The sequence below is a fragment of the Scyliorhinus canicula genome, chromosome 10, assembly GCF_902713615.1.
Source record: "Scyliorhinus canicula chromosome 10, sScyCan1.1, whole genome shotgun sequence".
Taxonomy (NCBI): domain Eukaryota; kingdom Metazoa; phylum Chordata; class Chondrichthyes; order Carcharhiniformes; family Scyliorhinidae; genus Scyliorhinus; species Scyliorhinus canicula.
In genome coordinates, this window is record NC_052155.1 from 150,509,886 (window position 1) to 150,529,931 (window position 20,046).

At 46.7% G+C, this 20,046-nt stretch overlaps 1 protein-coding gene across 30 annotated transcripts in view; it reads left to right on the forward strand.

Annotated features, from left to right (window-relative positions):
* The first annotated feature begins 17,644 nt into the window (after nucleotides 1-17,644).
* Nucleotides 17,645-20,046, forward strand: part of clasp2 (cytoplasmic linker associated protein 2) — a 582,371-nt gene continuing 579,969 nt past the window's right edge. For 24 of the 30 annotated variants that reach the window (XM_038809872.1, XM_038809880.1, XM_038809882.1 and 21 more), the window contains exon 1: nucleotides 18,087-18,287. In XM_038809872.1, the coding sequence (XP_038665800.1) occupies nucleotides 18,087-18,287 (201 nt within the window). Of the gene's footprint in view, nucleotides 18,288-18,896; nucleotides 18,919-20,046 lie in introns of those variants that run through there. The other 6 variants (XM_038809903.1, XM_038809905.1, XM_038809907.1 and 3 more) reach the window with 3 other exon arrangements.

Below are 20,046 nucleotides of genomic sequence, written 5' to 3' on the forward strand. Positions count from 1 at the left end.
ATAATGTGGATAAATGTGAGTTTATCACCTTAGTGGCAAAAATAAGAAATCGGATTATTCTTTGAATGGGTGTACATTCAGAGAGGTGGATACTCAGCAAGATCTTGGGGTCCTCGTGCATCAGTCACTGAAAGTAAGCATGCAGGTACGGCAGGCCATATGTTGGCTTTCATTGCGAGAGGATTTGAGTATAGGAATTGGGATGTTTTATTGCAATTGTATAGGGAATTTGTGAGGTCACACCTGCAGTTTTGATGTCCTTATCTGAGGAAGGATGTACTTGCGATGGAGGGAGTGCAGCAAAGGTTTACCAAGCTGATTCCTAGGATGGCTGGACTGCCATATGAGGAGAAACTAAGTCAGTTAGGATTATATTCACTGGAGTTTAGAAAAGTGGGATACAATCTCATAGAAACTTATAAAATTCTAACAGGATTATAACAAGGTAGATTCAGAAAGGATGTTCCCTATCGTGGGGGAGTCCAGAACTAGGCGCCATAGCTTGAGGATAAGGGGTAAACATTTTAGGACTGAGGTGAGGAGAAATTTGTTCACCCAGAGCATGGTGAATCTGTGGAGTTCACTACCACAGAAAGGAGTTCAAGCCAAAATGTTGTGCAATTTCATGAAGGAATTAGATATAGCTCTTGGGGTTAAAGGAATCAAGGGATATCGGGGGAAGGTGGGATCACGGTGTTAATAATGATGATCAGCCATGATCATAATGAATGGCGGAGCAGGCTCTAAGGGCCAAAGAGCCTCCCCTGCTTCTATTTCTATGTATATTCTCAAACAAAAGGATAAAAACTTGAACGTAATATCTACCCTTGCCACTAATTCCAATTAAACAATACAATACAGTTCAAATGCCACTTATAAATAAAGTTATCAAATCACGTCATTTACTTAGTTGTGCAGAGACATTTGGAGAGTTCCTTTCAAGAGCAGATCCAGTACACGTCTGTCTTGTCTTACAGCAGACTGAAAAACTTACAGACAGACCTTTGTCCTCCCATTAATTACATCATCTGTAGCCCACTAAATTCCATGATGTGCTTAGCTAGGATTAAATACAATCCCTCATAAATTATTGATACTCCAGGGAATCTCCAGCAATAATAATAATATCCCATCAGCCCTTTATCTGCAACCAAGTAAGCGGTTAGAATCTTAGTGGTGGATTTTTGTTTGGAATAATGAGGAGCCAGTCCAGTCATTGCATAAACAATTAATAAAGAATATTTCTTAAAGTAAAACAAAAGCACATCACTCTTTTACAGCTCTTTAATTACAGCTTTTGCAGAAATACTGACTGTATGCATTTTAAACCAGGGTTTTTAATAACATTACTGTCACAAATATGATATAATAAATATCATTTTTTCTATTCATCATACTTTCACAAGTGAGAACAGTTTCTCCCAATCTACTTTGTCCAACCCCTCAAGACATTGAAACAGAAAATGCTGAAAAAGCTCAGCAGGTCTGGCAGGATCTGTGGCAGGAGAAACAGGGTTCATATTTTGAGTCCATATAACTCTTCAGAATTAAAGAGAGAGAGAATGTGATGGATTTTATACTGTTGAATAGAGGTTGTGCAGATGGAGCAAAATAGTAGGTCAGGGATCGGTGGGAGTTCAGGAGAGATTTGACAAAAGTGTTGTGGACATAAGCAAAGGGAATGTTGATGGTAGTGTTAAAAGACTACAGAAGGTGCTGACAGTGCCATTAAGGTAAGATAGCGAAAGGTGTTAATAGCAGAACAAAGGTCAGTGTGTGAAAGCAAACTCTAAGAACAAGTTACTGGTGGGGCTTTGGGGGAGGGGGCTGGGGAACTTATTTTTTTAAATATCAAAATGGAGGAAAAGATCTTAAATTGTTGAACTCAGTGTTAAGTCCAGAAGGCTGTAAAATGCCTAATCAATGTTAATAACTCCACTGGTTTTATCTGTGAGAGTGTATCAAAACCCCCAATGGTAAATTGATACATTTTGCTCTTAATGGTGTATTTTTGTTTGGAATAATGAGTAGCTAGTCCAGTCATTGCGTAACCAATTAATAAAGAATATTTCTTAAAGTAAAACAAAAAACACATGACAAAGACTAATATACACCATGACACTTATGTATATGAATACTAAACACACCGTTTAATCTGAAATTACCTCTTGTTCCCAAAATATACCCACATTCCCTGAACTCACTCGAGGCACCCTCTTTCACAAGCAACATCCAATTTTAGTAACTATAGGTCAAATCTAATTAATAGTTACCACACAATACCACTTAGGTGACCACGTCTGGGAAAACATCTCTTCCTGGTTCAGCGAAGGCACAAAGCTTTGTCTTTCAGAGGAGTATATCTGGAATCTGCCAGGGCTCCAAATGTTAGATGGAACAGGCCTCCATGGTTCAGATCGCATATGAAACTGTGTTTCTGGATGTTAAATGGAGAACTCGCCTCCTTCCCAATGAGGGTGCTAGCTATTATATTGTTCAATCTTTTTGATATGCTACTCTGTGGATTCTGCTGTCTCAAATTCCATGTCTTTAGAAGTTATCATTTGTATAGTCTCACTGATCTTGGGTAAACAATGTTTCTGGTATGGCCATTCACACCTGATTGATTGATTTGATTTTATTGTCACATGTACCGAAGTACAGTGAAAAAAATTTTTCTGCAGCCGAGGGAACGTACACAGTACGTACTTAGTAGACAAAAGAATAGTCAGCAGAGAACATTGACAAATGGTACATCGACAAACAGTGATTGGTTACAGTGCAGACAAGTGCGGGGCCAAACAAAGCAAATATATGAGCAAGAGCAGCAAAAGACATCGTGAATAGTGTTCTTCCAGGGAATAGATCAGTCCGAGGGGGAGTTGTTGATGAGTCTTGTAGCTGTATGGAAGAAGCTGTTCCTATGTCTGGATGTGCGTGTCTTCAGACTTCTGTCCCTTCTGCCTGATAGAAAGATCTGGAAGAAGGCAATGTCTGGATGGGAGGGGTCTCTGATAATGCTGTCTGCTTTCCTGAGAGAGCGGGAGGTGTATACAGAATCAATGTGGGGGTGGCAAGGTTGTGTGATGTGTTGGGCCGAGTTCACCACACTCTGCAGTTTCTTGCGATCTTGGACCGAGCAGTTGCCATATCAGGCTATGATACAGCCGGATAGGATGCTCTCTATCATACATCTGTAGAAGTTTGTGAGAGTTGATGCAGACATGCCAAATTTCTTTAGCTTCCGTAGGAAGTAGAGACGTTGGGCTTTCTTGACAGTTGCATCAACGTGAGTGGACCAGGACAGACTGTTGGTGATGGTGACCCGCAGGAACTCAAAACTATCGACCATCTCCATTTCGGAGCCATTAATGCAGATGGGAGTGTGTGTCATGCTACGCTTCCTGAAGTTGATGACCAGTTTCTTGGTCTTTCCAACATTTAGAGAGAGGTTGTTTTCGGTACAACATACAACTGAGTGATTTATCTCCCTCCTGTAGTCTGATTCGTCGTTGTTTGAGATACGGCCCACCACAGTCGTATCATCCGCAAACTTATAGATTGAGTTGGAGTTAAATTTTGCCACAGTCATGTGTCTATAGTGAATACAGTAGAGGACTGAGCACACATCCTTGCAGGGCTCCGGTGTTGAGGACTATTTTGGAGGAGGTGCCGTTGCCTATCCTGACAGATTGCGGTCTGTTGGTGAGGAAGTCGAGGATCCAGCTGCACAGGGAGGGATCAAGTCCAAGATTGCAGACATCTCAATGTTTCCAGACTCCTGCTCATCTTGTTACTGGGCAAATCGCACCTCAGTATTCCTCTCGGTGCCTGCTTCTGTTGTTACTTTTCTGTTACTTTATTTTCATCTCAAGTTCATTGCGAATCACATTACATTTCCACATGCCTGACATCAGAATATGAGGTTCCTCCAGTTTACATTGGGCTCAGTTGGAACATTGCAGCAGGTCGCATTGTGAGCAGCGTATACAATAGACTCAATTGAAGGAGCTGAAAGTGAATAACTGCTTCAACTAAAATAAGTGTTTGGGGACTTGGGTGGTGAAGATGGAGGAAGCAAACTGCAGGTGTTACACTTTTTGTGCGCCATGGGAAAGGAATGACGAGTTAGGGGTAATAGAGGAGTGAACCAGTGTCTACGGAATGCTCATAATGGGTGAGAGGGAAACATGTAGCATCATGTTGCAGTTGGCGGAAATGATGGAGGATGATCCTTTGAATGTGGATGCTAGTGGGGTGCAAAGTGTGGACAAGGGGGACTCTATCATCGTTCTGAGAGGGGGGTAGGAGGTGAGGATAGAGGTGCAGAAGGTAGGTTGGACACTGTGAACCACAGTAAAGGGCAAACCCAGGCTCAGGAAAAAGGCAATTCAGAAGCGCCATTTTGGTAGATAGCATCATTGGAACAGATGTGACAGATGAGGATGAGCTGGGAAAATGGGATGGTTTCCTTACAGGAAGCAGGGTATGACAGGCTATAGTCAAGGTATCTGGTGTTGGTGGGCTTGCGTTCCCTTTTGATATTCTTGTTAAGATCTTTAGGATCCATGTTTATGCAAATATCACCATTCTTTTTCTTTACTTAAACCATGGAGTCGATCGAGTCTTCTATTTTTCTGATTACCTTTAACTTTGTCATTCTGTCTAGCTCCTTTTTGAGGCGATCCCGAAGTGATGCAGGTATCTCCATGGTGCCTGCATCACAGATTTTGCACCCTCTTCAAGTTGTATCTTGTAGGTGAATGGAAGTGTACCAAAACCTGTGAACGCATCACTGAACTTGTAGATATAAGGCAGGATGATGAGTGGCTTGAGTGGGAGCTTGCAGGTGGTGCCCATGTATCTACTGCCTTTGACCTTCTAGATGGAAGAAGTTATGTGTTTGGACGGTGCTGTCGAAGGAGCCTTAGCAAATTGCTGCAATACATCTTGTCAATGGTGCAGACTGCTGCCATTGTGCATCGGTGGTGAGTGAAAGTGCATTGCAGTGGATGGGGTGCCAATCAAACCGTCTCTTTTGGCCCGTATAAGGATTCTTCCTGCTTATTTCCTTATGTCCCCTTTCCTTATTTTTGCTGTTATCATTTTGATCCATGGATGCTTAATGGACATATGTCTTTAAATCAAGCAGGAGAGAGACAGAGGTATTCAAAGTTGCTACTAGCTTTGGATAGCAAGATCTAGAATTTTCGGCACCCAAGAAATAGGGTGAGAATTGTTTCGATTGATTGGCTGGTGGCCAATGAATTGGCCAAAATGATGTATTCTGCCCGGTAACAGGTGATAATTGGGTCCTGCCCGAGTGGAATGATTTTCAGAGCCCCAATGAGCTCAGTTTGAATCCTGGACGCTCAGGGGAAAGGACTTTCTCTCTCCCTTCAGAAAACCTGTGAGTTGTTGTATCTCAGAAACTGCAGAAACCTGAATGAATCTACAGTGAAGCCATTACAGGCTGAAAACAGAGACCTGGATCTAAAAGCTCACTTTGAAAGAAGGACTGCTGAAAGACAACTATCTGAAAAAAAGGCTAAGTGTTCAGATCACATTTACAGAAGACAGGAGAGTCCACAGAGCAGTTCATCAGTGCTTTAAAGTTAAATGCTAAAACCTGTAATTTTTCTGCGGTGGAATCTCCCATGATTCAGAGCCAGATTGTGTTTGGTGTGAATGAAAATAAGCTGAGGGAATGGTTGCTGAGGGAATCGGAGCTATCTTTGGATCAAACAGTTAAGATTTATCAAGCTTTTAGCCTGATTTAGCAGCACAGCATTCGGAATTGTTTCTCAGTAATCATTGTTTGGTGGTTAACCAGAGAAGGACACAATGTGAGATTGCTTAAAGTTCTCATGAGCATCAGGAGAAATGGGCTGAAGCTCAACAAGCAAAAATGCCAATTTTGAGTAATTGAGGTCACATTCTTCGGTGACAAGTTCTCATCGCATGGCATTGAGCCTGACAAGGATGAAATCCAAGCAATTCGTAACATGCCAAAACCACACAACAAGAAAGCCATCTTAAGAGTGACGGGTATGATCAATTTTATAGGAAAATTAATTCCATACCTGTCAGCAAAAACACATCTACGTGATCTCCTGCAAAAGACAACGGATTTCACTTGGACTGAGCGACTTGAGCAAGAGTGGAAGAAGCTCAAGGCTTCACTAACCACCACCCCAGTTCTCACATTTTTTGACCCAAGTAGATTAAAGTGTCAATAGACGCATCCAAAGATGGTCTGGGAGCAGTTCTGCAACCACAACTTGGTGGTGAGATTACTGAGGATATAGATCTGTATGTGAATCTTATTTCCACACTACTACCAGTACCATATGCGAAACTATGTGAGATCCAAGAAGAGACCAGGAAAGATCAAACTCTTCAAGAGGTGATGAGGAACATCAACTCACACTGGCCCTGGAGTTCTACAATACAAGATCTGAGTTCAGCATCATTAATGGAGTGGTACTTCGTTTGAACAGAAGCAACATACCGCAATCTCTTCACAAGGCTATCCTAAAGAGGATACATGAAGGACATCTTGGGATCGAAAAATGTAAATGGAGAGCTTGTGACTCTGTTTAGTGGCCAGGTATAAACCAGGATATTGAAAGGATGGTCAGTTGTTGTGACACATGCCAAACACATTGTTGCAAGCAGACAGGAAAACCTGTGCAAATATCAGATTTATCTACGGCACCATGGCAGAAAGTAGCTGTTGATCTATTTTACCCATGAGGGAAAGATTATTTAATGATCATACATTCTTTTAAAAACTATCCTGAAATTGCTCTACTGTCAAGCATAATGGCAAGAAGTGTAATACTGCATACCAAGTCAATTTTTGCCCAACACGGAATTCTGCAAGTCGTTGTGAGTGACAACGGTCCTTGTTTTAGTTGGAAAGAGTGGCAACACTTCGCAGTCACATATGATTTCAATCATGTCACGTCAAGTCCGTTGTACCCACAAGGTAATGGAAAAGCTGAAAAAGGTGAACATATCGTTAAGCAATTGTTGAAGAAAGCAATGTACAGCCAATCTGATCCCTATCTAGCATTATTGAGCTACAGAGCATCACCATTGTCATATGGTAGATCGCCAGCAGAGTTACTCATGAATAGAAGGTTGCATACCACACTTCCATACTTGGCAAAGGAGGAGAATGCAGTGGTACTGCAGAAAAAGCAAAAGATTAAAGAGAAACAAAATCAGTTATATGAGTGTCTGGAACTTTACCACCTCAGTGTAGTGATGACATTGTGAGAGTGGAAGATTCAGGCAATTGGTCGAAAAACAGCATTATACTTGAAGTAGTAGCACCTTGTTCCTACAATGTACAGACAGAGGATGGGTTGGTTTTAATAAGAAATTGTCGCACACTCTTGAAAACCGGAGAAGACTTTCACAACAACTTGATGGATGACGAAACTACATCAGAATCAACCCAAACTGCAGTGTCAGATAGTTCAGCAGTTCCTGAGCATGAGAATGTCATAGAGAACATCAAATCTACAAGTTCTTAGCAACAAGGTCAAACTTTGAGAAGATCAACCAGTCAGAAGAAAACCTGATTGACTCAATTTGTTGATTTGGACATACTATGCTTGCAGTTCTTATATATATGTATATTTGCTAAACGGGTTTTTAAAAATAAATGCTGTTCATAGGCTCATGATGTCACATGGAAGTATTCTGATGATAATGTATTCATTTATTCTTTCAAAGAAGAGGATGTGGTGATATTATGGTTGTGTTGTAATTCACTGACTGACCACTAGGAGTTTCATTAGTATATAAGTGAATGTTAGAGTCAGGTGACCTCAGACTGGCTAGAGGAAGTCGGAGAGGTTGCTTATGCATGATTTTACTGTTTTTCATCTGTTGACTTGTATATAGTTTACCCACAGTGAATGTTAGTAAATCATTTATAGCTTTGACTACAAGTTTCTTGCAATAAATCAGGCCATCCGACAAGAATATTACAGCAGCTATGTCCAGTTCAGTCAATAGTGGTGTTCCGGAGACATTCTTGGTGAGCACACTGAAGTTCCCCACCCAGAGTATATTACAGACCTTGCTAGCCTCAGTGCTTTTCAACCTGGAGGAATACTGATTCATCTACTGAGGGGAGGGGATTGTGTTTGTAGGGGTTAACCAGGAGAAGGTTCCCTTGCCCATGTCTGACCTGATGCCATGAGACTAAAGACCATCATCCAGAGATGATGTTGAGGGCTCCCAGGGAAACTGTATACTGCTGTGTTGCCACATCTGGTGGTTCTGCCTTGTCAGTGGGGCAGAACATACCCGGGGGTGGTGATGTCTGGGACATTTTAAGTATTATTTCATCGGTATGACTACATGACTATTTGTGGGATAACTGTCCCAATTTTGGCACATGCCCCCAGATATCAGAGAGGATATCACATGTAAGTATTCTGATGATAAAGGTTGATAGGACAGGGTGTGCTGTTTGTTTTGTTTGTTGTCATTTCCGGTGCCTTGATTAATGTTTGGTGGTCTATTTGGTTTAATTCAATTTGGACATTGTAGCGGCTTGATACAATTGGCTTGCTTGGACATTTCAGAGGGCAGTCAGCCAGACTGCTGTGGGTTTGGATTCACATGTAGGCCAGACCAGGTAAGGTTGGCAGACATGACTGAACTAGATGGATTTTAAAAAAAATAATCGGCAATGATTTAGTGGTCAACATTAATTTAAAAGATATAGGAGAAGAATTAGGCCATTTTGGATTTTGATTTGTTTTATTGTCACTTGGACTGCATACAGTCCAGACAGATTATTCCATACATGAAAAAAAACATACAACATACAGAAATATACAATGTAAATACAGAGACACAGGCATCGGGTGATGCAGAGTGTACTATTCAGGAGAGAAGATGTGTGATCAGATCAGATCATAAGATAGTCATTCAGGAGTATGGTAACAGTGGAGAAGAAGCTGTTTTTGAACCTCTTAGTGCGTGTGCTCATACTTCTGTATCTCCTGCCCGATGGAAGAAGTTGGAAGCGTGAATAACCTGGGTGGGAGGGGTCTTTGATTATGCTGCCCACTTTCCCAAGGCAACGGGAGGTGTAGACAGAGTCAATGGATGGGAGGTGGGTTTGTGTGATGGCCTAGGCTCTGTTCACGACTCTCCATAGTTTCTTATAGTCTTGGGCCGAGCAGTTGCCATACCAGGCCTTGATGCATCCTTGATAGGATGTTTTCTATGGTGCATCTGTAAAAATGTGGACATGTGGGCTGGTTTAGCTCACAAGGCTAAATTGCTGGCTTTTAAAGCAGACCAAGCAGGCCAGCGGCACGGTTCGATTCCCGTACCAGCCTCCCCGGACAGGCACCGGAATGTGGCGACTAGGGGCTTTTCACAGTAACTTCAGTGAAGCCTACTCGTGACAATAAGCGATTTTCATTTTCATTTCATTTTTCATGTTGAATTGCCTTAGTTTCTTGAGACAGTATAGGTACTGTTGTGCTTTCTTGGTCATCGCGTCAATATGGGTGGACCAGGACAGATTGTTGATGATGTGCGCACCGAGGAATTTAAAGCTGTCAACCATTTCCAGCTCAGCACCACTCCACTAGGTTCTCTATCTCCCTCCTGTAGTCTGACTCATCGTTGTTTGAGATCCGACCCACTACGGTTGTGTCATCAGCAAACTTGTAGATGGAGTTGAAGCCAAATTTTGCCACAGTCGTGTATGTATAGGGAGTGTAGTAGGGGGCTAAATACGCAGCCTTGGGGGAATCCAGTATTGAATTGTGGTCTATGGGTCAGGAAATTGACGATCCAGTTGCAGAGGGAAGAGCCAAGTCCTAGGTTTTGGAGGTTTGATGAGCTTGGCTGAGATTATGGTGTTGAAGGCAGAGCTATAGTCAATGAATAGGAGTCTGACGTAGGAGTCCTTGTTGTCGAGATGCTCCAGGGATGAGTGTGAGGCCAGGGAGATGGCGTCTGCAGTGGACCGGTTGTGGCGGTTTGCGAATTGCAGGGGATCAGGCATTTTGGGAGTACGGAGTTGATGTGCCTCAAGACAAACCTCTTGAAGCATTTCATAATGATCGATGTCAAGACCACTGGATGGTAGACTTGAGGCATGAGGCCTGGTTCTTCTTTGACACCAGTATCATGGTGGTCTTCGTGAAGTAGGTGGGAGCCTCGGAACGGAGTATGGAGAGGTTGAAGATATCCGCCAGTTGGTCTGTGCAGGATCTGAGTGCACGACCAAGGACCCCGTCAGGACCCATCGCTTTCCGAGGGTTCACTTTCAAGAAGGCCGATCTGACTTCGGAAGCTGGGACGGTAGGTATGGGTGTGTCCGAATCTGCTGGGGCAGTTGACAACGGTTCAATGGTTTCCTACTCAAACCGAGCACAGAATGCATTGAGTTCATCGGGGAGGGGTGTGTAACTGCCCAAGATTCTATTCAGCTTTGCTTTGTTGTTTAAGCCTTGCCACAACCGACGAGAGTCTGTGATGTTAGTCTGTGACTCTAGCTTTTTAAAAAAAATAAACATTTTATGGAGGTATTTTTGCTATAGTATCAACAAAATAAACAATATACATGAAACCATAAACATAGCGCAAAAGCCGTTTACTTTTTGTACAGGTCCCACCCTCAGTACCCCCCCCCCCCCCCCCCTCCTCTAACCTAAACTACAACCCCCCCCAGTCTGCTGACGATTAATTTTCCGCAAAGAAGTTGACAAACGCTTGCCACCTCCGGGTGAACCCCAACAGTGAACATCTCAAGACGAACTTAATTTTCTCCAAACAAAGAAAGCTAGCCATGTCCGTTAGCCAGGTCTCCGACTTTGGGAGCTTTGAGTCCCTCCATGCCAATAGTATCCGTCTCTGGGCTACCAGGAAAGCAAACGCCAGAACATCTGCCTCTTTCTCCTCCTGGATTCCCGGATCTTCCGACACCCCAAAAATCACCACCACTTGATTCAGCGCCACCCTTGTTTTTAAAACCTTGGACATGACATCCGCAAACCCCTGCCAAAATCCCCCAAGCTTTGGACATGTCCAAACACGTGGACATGGTTTGCTGGTCCTCCCGCGCATCTTTGTGCACCTGTCCTCCACCCCAAAGAATCTGCTCATCCGGGCCACTGTGATTTGAGCCCGGTGAACAACCTTAAATTGTATCAGGCTGAGCCTGGCACATGTTGCAGACGCATTGACTCTACTCAACCCGTCTGCCCATAGATCATCCTCTATCTCACCTCCCAGCTCCTCCTCCCACTTGCGCTTTAGCTCCTCGGTCTGCGTCTCCTTCGACCCCATAAGCTCCTTATAGATGTCTGAAACGCTACCCTCCCCTACCCACCCTCTGGAAATTACCCTGTCCTGAATCCCTCAGCGGTAGGAGCGGGAAGGTTGATACCTGTTTACGAAGGAAGTGACTATCTTTTTTTAATAAATAGTTTTAGCCGAATTTTCCAGTTTTAACAATATAACAATTAGGTATACCAAAGAATGAGACGTTTCCTGTATACAATTTTTGACGTGTCTCTTTCATTGGCCCTTCCCTTGCTCTCCCTACACCCCCCCCCCCCCATTGGTAGTCAGGCTCTATCTTGGCCTCTTCTTTTGCCCTGGGTGTTGTATTGCATTCTATCTTTCTCCTTGTGGCTGTTGCTGTTGTCCCTGTGACTTTGCTGGGGTGGGGGGGGGGGGGGCTCTCTGCCCCTCCCTTGCACTTTTTCCGTGTCCTTTCCGGATACTTCACTGGGTTCCTTCCTTGGACAACCTTGTTCATCCATTTTGTCTACCCTCATTGCTGCCCCTCCCTAATCACTATTGGCTTCAAACAGGTTTTGAAACAGGCTGATTAATAGCCCCATGCTTTGCCCCATCCGACCCTTCGATGGCATAGTGAATCATCTCTAGGTGAAGAGAGCCTGCAGCCAGCCAGTCTGCAGCTGTGGGTGGTGCTGCTGATCACCAGTCGAGCAGGATTCTCCGGCGACAACTAGAGAAGCAAAAGCAAGCGCATTGGCCCCCTTACCCATGTGAAGTTCTGGCTGGTCCGAAACCCCGAAGGCAATCACTCTTGGGACAGCTCCACCCTCACAACTTTCGACATTGCATGAGAAGGCTGTCCAGAACCCGTCAAGTCTGAGGCAAGCCCAGAATATGTGGGCGTGGTTGGCCTGGCTTCCCTGGCACCGTTCACATTTATCCTCCACATCCGGAAAGAACCTGTTCATTCGGGTTCTAGTTAGGTGTGCTCTTTGCACCACTTTAAACTGCATGAGGCTCAGCCTTGCGCAGGAGGAGGTGGAGTTGGCCCTACTTAGTGCCTCGCTCCAGAGTCCTCTCTATCTTCTTCACGTTTCCGTCTTGTTCCGTCTAACTTTGTTCTTGCCCTTTCTAGCAGTCGTCTGTAAATGTCCCCACAATTCCCCTTACAATCATAGAATTTGCAGTGCAGAAGGTTGCCATTCGGCCCATCAAGTCTGCACCGGCTCTTGGAAAGAGCACCCTAATTAAGCCCATGCCTCCACCCTATCTCCGTAACCCAGTAACCTGACCTAACCTTTTGGATACTAAGGGGCAAATTAGCACGGCCAATCCACGTAACCTGCACACCTTTGTACCGTGGGAGGAAACCCACACAGACACGAGGAGAAAATGTAAACCCCACACAGACAGTCACCTGAGACCGGAATTGAACCTGGGACCTTGGAGCGGTGAGGCAGTGGTGCTAACCACTGTGCCACCATGCTGCCCCATACTGTCCATGACCAGCAGTTCCTCCAGCAATCTGTCTCTCGGCGAACCTAGTGTACCTCGTCGTCTCCTTGCGGAGAATGTTTTTGATTTGTAGGAGATGGAGCTCTTGTCTGTTCGGTAGTTCCATTCTTTCAGTTAGCTAATCTGGGGTTACAAATCTGTCCCCCGTGTAAATGTCCCTGACTGCTGGCGTCCCCCTGTCCTGTCTCCACTTCTTAAAGGTGGCGTCTAGCATGGCTGGCAGGAATTTGTGGTTGCCGCAATCCGGGGAGGGGGGGGCCATGGAAGGCATCTCGGTGAAACCGAAAAGTTGTCTAATTTGGCTCGCTGTTCTCAATGTGGCTACCTCTATTGGGCTGGATGTGTATTTTGCCAGGGTATATGGGAGCACTGCCATGGTTAGGGCTCGGAGGGTCATTCCCTTGCAGGGCTCCTCCAGCCTCACCCATTCCGTATTTGTTTCTCTTATCCATCCCCTCACTCTCTCTGCTGTGGCTGCCTATTGGTAGTATTGCAGGTTTGGAAGGGCCAGGCCACCCATGTTTCTTCTCCTCTGCAGTGCAGTCTTGGGGATTCTGGGGTTCTTTCCTCTGGGCCCACACAAATGCCACGATCATTGTCTATCCCTTGGAAATAGGCCTTGGGGATGAAAATCGGTATGTATCTGACCAGGAAGAGGAACCTTGACAGTGCCTTCATCTTGATCGTCTACACTCTCCCCATCAAGTAAAGTGGGAGTGCATCCCATCTCTGTAGGTCCTTTTAACTTCCTCCGCCAGATTAGTCAGATTCCACTTGTGGATCCATGTCCAGTAATGGGCTATCTGGATCCCCAGGTAGCGGAATATGCTTTGGGCTCGTTTGAATGGTAGACCACTCCAGCACTGACCTTGCCCCGTTGGGGTTCACCGGGAATTTCTCATTCTTGCCCGAGTTGAGTCTCTGGCCTGAGAAGGCCCCAGAATCTTTCTGGAGCTCCATAATTAGGTTCAGGCCATTCTACAGATCCAGATGTAGAGCAGCATGTCTTCCACATAGAGTAAAACTCTGTGCTCTCTGCCTCCTCCTCAGATGCCCTTCCAGCGTATCGTCTCTCACAGAGCGATCACAGGGGTTTGATTGCCAAGGCAAACAGAAGTGGGAACAGCGGGCATCCCTGCCTGGTGCCGCTGTGCAGCTGGAAGTATTCAGAGCTGGTGGTGTTCCTCCGCATGCTCGCCTTGGGGGCGTTGTACAGGAGTTTCACCTGCGAGGTGAACCCGCCCCTTGCCCAAACCGCTCCAGTACCTCTATGAGGTACTTCCATTCGACTCTGTCGAACGCCTTTTCTGGGGACGATCACCTCTGGTATTCCATCCCCGGATAGGGTCAGTGTCACATTCAGCAGCTGCCTGATGTTCGCAATTAGCGGTCTACCCTTGACAAAGCCCATCTGGTCCTCTGCGACCACATCTGGTATGCACTTCTCTTATCTCTTAGCCAGGACGTTCGCGTGTATTTTCGCATTTACGTTGAGCAGCAAAATGGGTCTGTATGATCTGGATTCCATCAGGTCTTTTTTTTCCTTGGTTATCAGCGATATCATAGCCTGTGTGAGCACTGGAGACAGGGTGCCTCTCACTATCAAATCTGCAAACATTTCCCGTAGGTCCGGGGCCAGGATTGGTGCACATTTTTTATAGAAGTCCGCAGGCAACCCATTGGTTCCCAGCGCCTTCCCCGCCTACCTGGAGCTGATGTTCTCCATGACCTCTTCCAGTTCTATTGGTGTTTCCAGCTTTTTCCATCTATCGTTCCCCGAGGAACCATTTCATCTGGGCACTTTGTCCAGGGAGCACCCAACATGGCGCCAACTGTGTCACGTGGGTGCGCCCCTGCACTCCGGGGTTTCCCTTTGTCTGGGGCCGCTCTAAAGTGGCTGCTTGCGGCGCCATTTTGTATCCTCAACCTACCCTCTATCTGCCAAAACCGTGGGTGGCACGAGCTCCAGGGTGTCAGGTTCCATTCCGGCTTGGGTCACTGTCTGTGCGGCGTCTGCACGTGCTGCATGGATTTCCTCTGGGTGCTCCGGTCTCCTCTCACAGTCCAAAGATGTGCAGGTTAAGTGGATTGGCCATGAAAAATTGCCCTTAGTGTCCAAAAAAGATTAGGTGGGTTTACGGGGATAGGGTGGAAGTGTGGGCTTAGGTAGGGTGCTCTTTCCAAGGGCTGGTGCAGATTCGATGGGCCTAATGGCCTCCTTTTGCACTGTAAATTCAATGATTCTATGAATCAGAGATCCTTCCCTTTCTTCTCTTCGTGTTCCCTGTGTTCCTTCTCCTCCATCCCCCCTACTACCACCTCCTCCCCATCCCCCCCCTTTATGTTCCCCTTTCCTGTCCGAGTCCTCCCCCCCCCCCCCCAAGCCAGGCGCTCCCTCCCTCCCTGGAGTTGCGCCGCGGCCCCCCCCTTAATATCATACTTCCTGCGCTAGCTTTCCCCACCAGTGTGGTGGCCCCCCTCCCCGAGCTGGTCGACGCCTTCTCCAGTTCGAGGATTGTCTTCCCCTGCGCCTTCACCTTCTGCTGCAGTCCATCATTCACCGTTTGCATGGCAACCAGCGTCTGCGTTACTTGCTACCTGGATTTCCACCTTTATTGCCTCTCTCATCGCGGCCAGTTCCTTCATAAAGAATGTCTTCCATCCATCTTCAGGTAGTGTGGCGCCTTGGGGGGGGGGGGGGGGGGGGCGGGTCATCAGTCTCCCTCTTTTTGGGGTGGTTGGGGCCCCTTCGCTTCGTGGATCCACTGTCTCGTCCGCCTGCTCTTTGTGGCTTTTCCTTTCGACCTCTCGAGCTCCCATTTGCTGGCATGCTGGTTCTGTTCCTTCCCTTTCTTAATTGGGGCTGAATTTTCAGGCTAAATTTGTGTTAAAAATGCTGATTTTGCTATGTTCTGGAGGAGAGCCATCTGATGTGCATGTGCTCAGCATATCACCGTCACCAGAAGTTTCCTATTTGTGACTCTAGCTTCGTCTGGATTCTCTTGGCAACCTTGATGATTTTGCGGAGGTTGTACCTGATTTCTCATATAGGTCAGGATCGCCAGTCTTGAACGTCTCAGGCGTGGCCTTCAGTAGGGAGTGAATCTTCCCATTAAACCATGGTTTCCAGTTGTATGTATGTACTACCTTTTTTGGCACGCAGTCTTCTTCACACTTGTTGATGAAGCCTATGATGGTGGCGGCATACTCGTTTAGGTTGGTTGCTTAGTTCTTGAATATGGACCAGTTCACTGATTCCAAGCAGTCATGTAGGAGTTGAGAAAATGCTGGAAAATCTTAAGACGGTCTGGCAGCATTTGACAAAGAGTCATCGGATTTGAAATGTTAGCTCTTTTCTCTCCCTACAGATGCTGCCAGACCTGCTGAGATTTTCCAGCATTTTCTTTCATTTCAGATTCCAGCATCCGCAGATATTTGCTTTTATTTTAGTCATGTAAGTTCTTCTGTTGCCTCGGACCAGCAGTGCACAACCTTCTTAACTGGATTCTCCGGTTTAAGTTTCTGCTTGTATGCCGGGAAAAGGAGCACCATATTATGGTTTGATTTTGTGAAGTGCAGTCGGGGTTGGATCGGTAGGCACCCTTAATGTTTTTGGAGCAGTGGTCGAGAATGTTGGGGCCTCTGTTGGGACAGGAGATGTGTTGGTGGAATTGTGGCAGTACGCTCTTATGGTTGGCTTGGTTGAAGTCCCCGGCCATGATGAACAAGTCTTGTATTCTGTTTCACTGTTATTTATGGCAGTATACAATTCGCCCAGCACCTTCTTCACTTCCGCCTGGTGTGGGATTTGGCCCATCGAGTCTGCTCCAACATTTGATCACAGCTGATATATTCCTCATCCCCATTCTCCTGTTTCATATTAATCAAGAAATCCCCTTATTGATCATGAACATGATATTTGTGCTTGGGGTGTTGTTACAGTCTAAGAGCTGGATGGTGAAATCAGCCAGAGTAGTTATTTCTTAGAAAACATGAACTAGGAGCACGAGGAGGCAATTTAACCTCTGGAGCCTGCTCCACTGTTCAATACGATAATGGCTGATCTCATTGTGGCTTTAACGCCACCGTCCTGTCTGTTCTCCAGAACTCTTCAACCCATGACCAATTAAAAACATGTCTAGCTCCTCCGTACATTTACTCACTGTCCCGGCAAATTCCACAGATTCACAGCCCTTTGTGAGTAGTTTAGACTATCTAATACCAGATTTATTAATTGAATTGAAATTCCACCAGCCTCCCTGGTGGGATTTAAACCCGTGCACCCAGAGCACTAACCTGGACCTCGATTATGAATCCAGTGATATTATCCCATGCAACCAACTCGCTACATCGATATAACGACAAATGTTTCTCACTCAGGGTGCGGACCCCCGCCCGCGGTTTCCCACTCAGGGTGCGGACCCCCGCCCGCGGTTTCCCACTCAGGCTGCGGACCCCCGCCCGCGGTTTCCCACTCAGGCTGCGGACCCCCGCCCGCGGTTTCTCACTCAGGCTGCGGACCCCCGCCGCGGTTTCCCACTCAGGGTGCGGACCCCCGCCCGCGGTTTCCCACTCAGGCTGCGGACCCCCGCCCGCGGTTTCTCACTCAGGCTGCGGACCCCCGCCCGCGGTTTCACACTCAGGGTGCAGACCCCCGCCCGCGGTTTCACACTCAGGGTGCGGGACAGCTGTGTGGATCCCCGCTCCGCTGTTTTGCCGCCGTTGGTTTTCAAAGGGAGAAAGTTCGCCGCGAGCTCCAGCACGCGAGCGCCGGTGGACCATTGTTACGTCAGCTCGGACCCCTCAGGCGCGCGTGCGTACAGGGCCGCTGCGTGAGTTGGGTTAAGAGGGCGGACGGGGACGGGCCTGTTGCCATAGAGGGGACGTCGAGCTTCGTCACTCGTTGGTGCGATGCGTGCCCTGGTTTATTTATAATTCGTTTTAAGGGCGAATTACGGAGTTGAAGGGAAAACGTTTTTTTATGGGAGGGATTGCATAAATTTTGTGTGAGGGGGCGTTGCTCCGGCTGGAGTTGCTTCAAGAGGAGTGAGGAATCTGGAAGGAGTGAGGATTAAAAAGGCCTGGATCAGGGCGAAGTGCTCGCTCCTTGACCGAGAATCACCAGAGGGCTGGCGGATAAAAACAAAGGGCACCCGCGAATCCTCCTCTTCCCTTTGAGGCTGCAGGAGGTGGACAGTGTGATCGGAAGTTCAGGCAGGTGGTGGAGAAGGAGGCTATCGAGTGTAACTTTGGGAGAAGCCTCCCGGCCCTGACGAGACATGGAGCCTGAATGCAGCTTGGACTATTTCTCGGAGCAAGTGGCGCAAAGGGATGTGAGTCGACGGCTACAGGTCGGCCAGGAGCTGATCGATTACTTGGGCGATCCCAGGAGGTCCCCGGACGTGGATCACGACCCAAAACGGGCGCTGGACGGTATCGTGGGCGAGCTAACGGGATGGGTGAACTCCAGCAACTTCAAGGTAAGAGAAGGCGGAGCCCAGTAACTGCTGAAGCGATCCCTTGTAACCTCGCCGAGTGCTATCATCTGGTCACACCCTCGCCTCCCTCTCATTTTCATGTTGGGCTGGATGACCCTACATCCTTTCTGCCTTTAATGAGCTGCCGAGGGACTAGGCTTGTTTTGTGGCTGTGGGTGGGACCTCGTCTGGGAGCTGCTGTGATTGTCTGATTCATTACCCGCAAGGGTACATTTCGGGAATGACTGCGAATAGCAGGCAGATATTTCCAGAAGCCGGTGGGCAGGTTGCACGGGCTCTGGAGATTCACCGGGGCCTGTGGGCATCACTTTTGATGAATTTGGGACGCTGAAATGGGGTGGTGGTGGTGCAAGATTTTTGTTGATTCATTGCAACATTTGAGTTGGCGAGTTGCAACGTCCCCGAGTTCCTGCAGTATCCAGTAACGTGCAAAATGTTGCGTGGCTTTTGGGATGGTAGAATCTACAAATGTTTGTTTCTCCAGTTGATAGATATATCTTGTGATCTGCAAAGTGTTGTCCTGGCGGAGCGTCAATACTCGATTCTAATTTCATTCCATTACAATGAGGCGTTTTTATTTTAATTCTTGGGAAATGCTAAAATATGTATCTTGGTGAGTTTGCATTTTTTACTCTGGTGTGTGTGGATGAAACATGGTATTGGCAGCTTCAGTGACTGGTCATTACAAATTAAGAGGTTGTTGACTGCCGTGGGATTTTTTTGGCCGGGTAATTGAGTTCATAACAGTGACAGTCTGGGCGATTGAAAATTATGTCTTTGGGCTCCAAATTTAGAGCCGAGGGAGCAGCTAAATCGTAGTTTTCTTTTTTGAAAATCTTTTTATTGGCTTTCCTCATATGCTAAAGCGTAGTTGAGGTCACCTCCGCATTAGCAGTCTCCGACATAACTTTTTTTGAAATGTCACGTTATTTGTTAACGACCTGCTCAAAACAAGTGTTTTATGTTCGACTATTAAATTAACTTTAGAAAACGTCATTTAAAAAAATATTCACCAGAGAAGTAAAAGTCTTCCTTAAAAACTGGTTCTGCAAATTGCTTCTCTTAATGAAAAGTCTTAATATGTACAGTGCATATTTGTATTTGCCATACGTGAATGTGTTAATAAAACATATTTTTGATCATAGCCAGTGGATGGCAGGGGTGGGGGTATCGGGAATGTTGCTGGGGGGGGGGGGGGGGGGGTTGTTCTGCTGACGTGGGAGGGATTTGAAATGGGCATTGGAAAGGAGGTCGATGGTGGAGGCAGCCAAAAGGCGGGCCAAGGATGGCGCGACGCACGGGCCGGGGGCCGGCACGAGAAAGGCTATGGCTGACCGGGGTGGGGGGTTATGCCCCCCATGATCACCTGGAATGTCAGGGGACTGAATGGGCCGGTTAAGAGGGCGCGGGTGTTCGCGCACTTGCGGGCTCTGAGGGCGGACATTATGTTGCAGGAGACACACACCTGAAAGTGTCTGACCAGACTAGGCTCAGGAAGGGCTGGATTAGCCAGGTCTTCCACTCGGACTTGGACTCGAAGTCCAAGGGGGTGGCAATCATGATCAACAAGTGGGTACAATTTGAGGCAGAGGGCATAGCCGCAGACAGGGGGGGGGGGGGGGCAGACACCTGATGGTATGGGGCAGACTGGAGGGGAGAAGAGTGGTGCTGGTGAATATATATGCCCCGAACTGGGATGACGTGGACTTTATTAAAAGAGTGCTGGGGAAGATCCTGGACT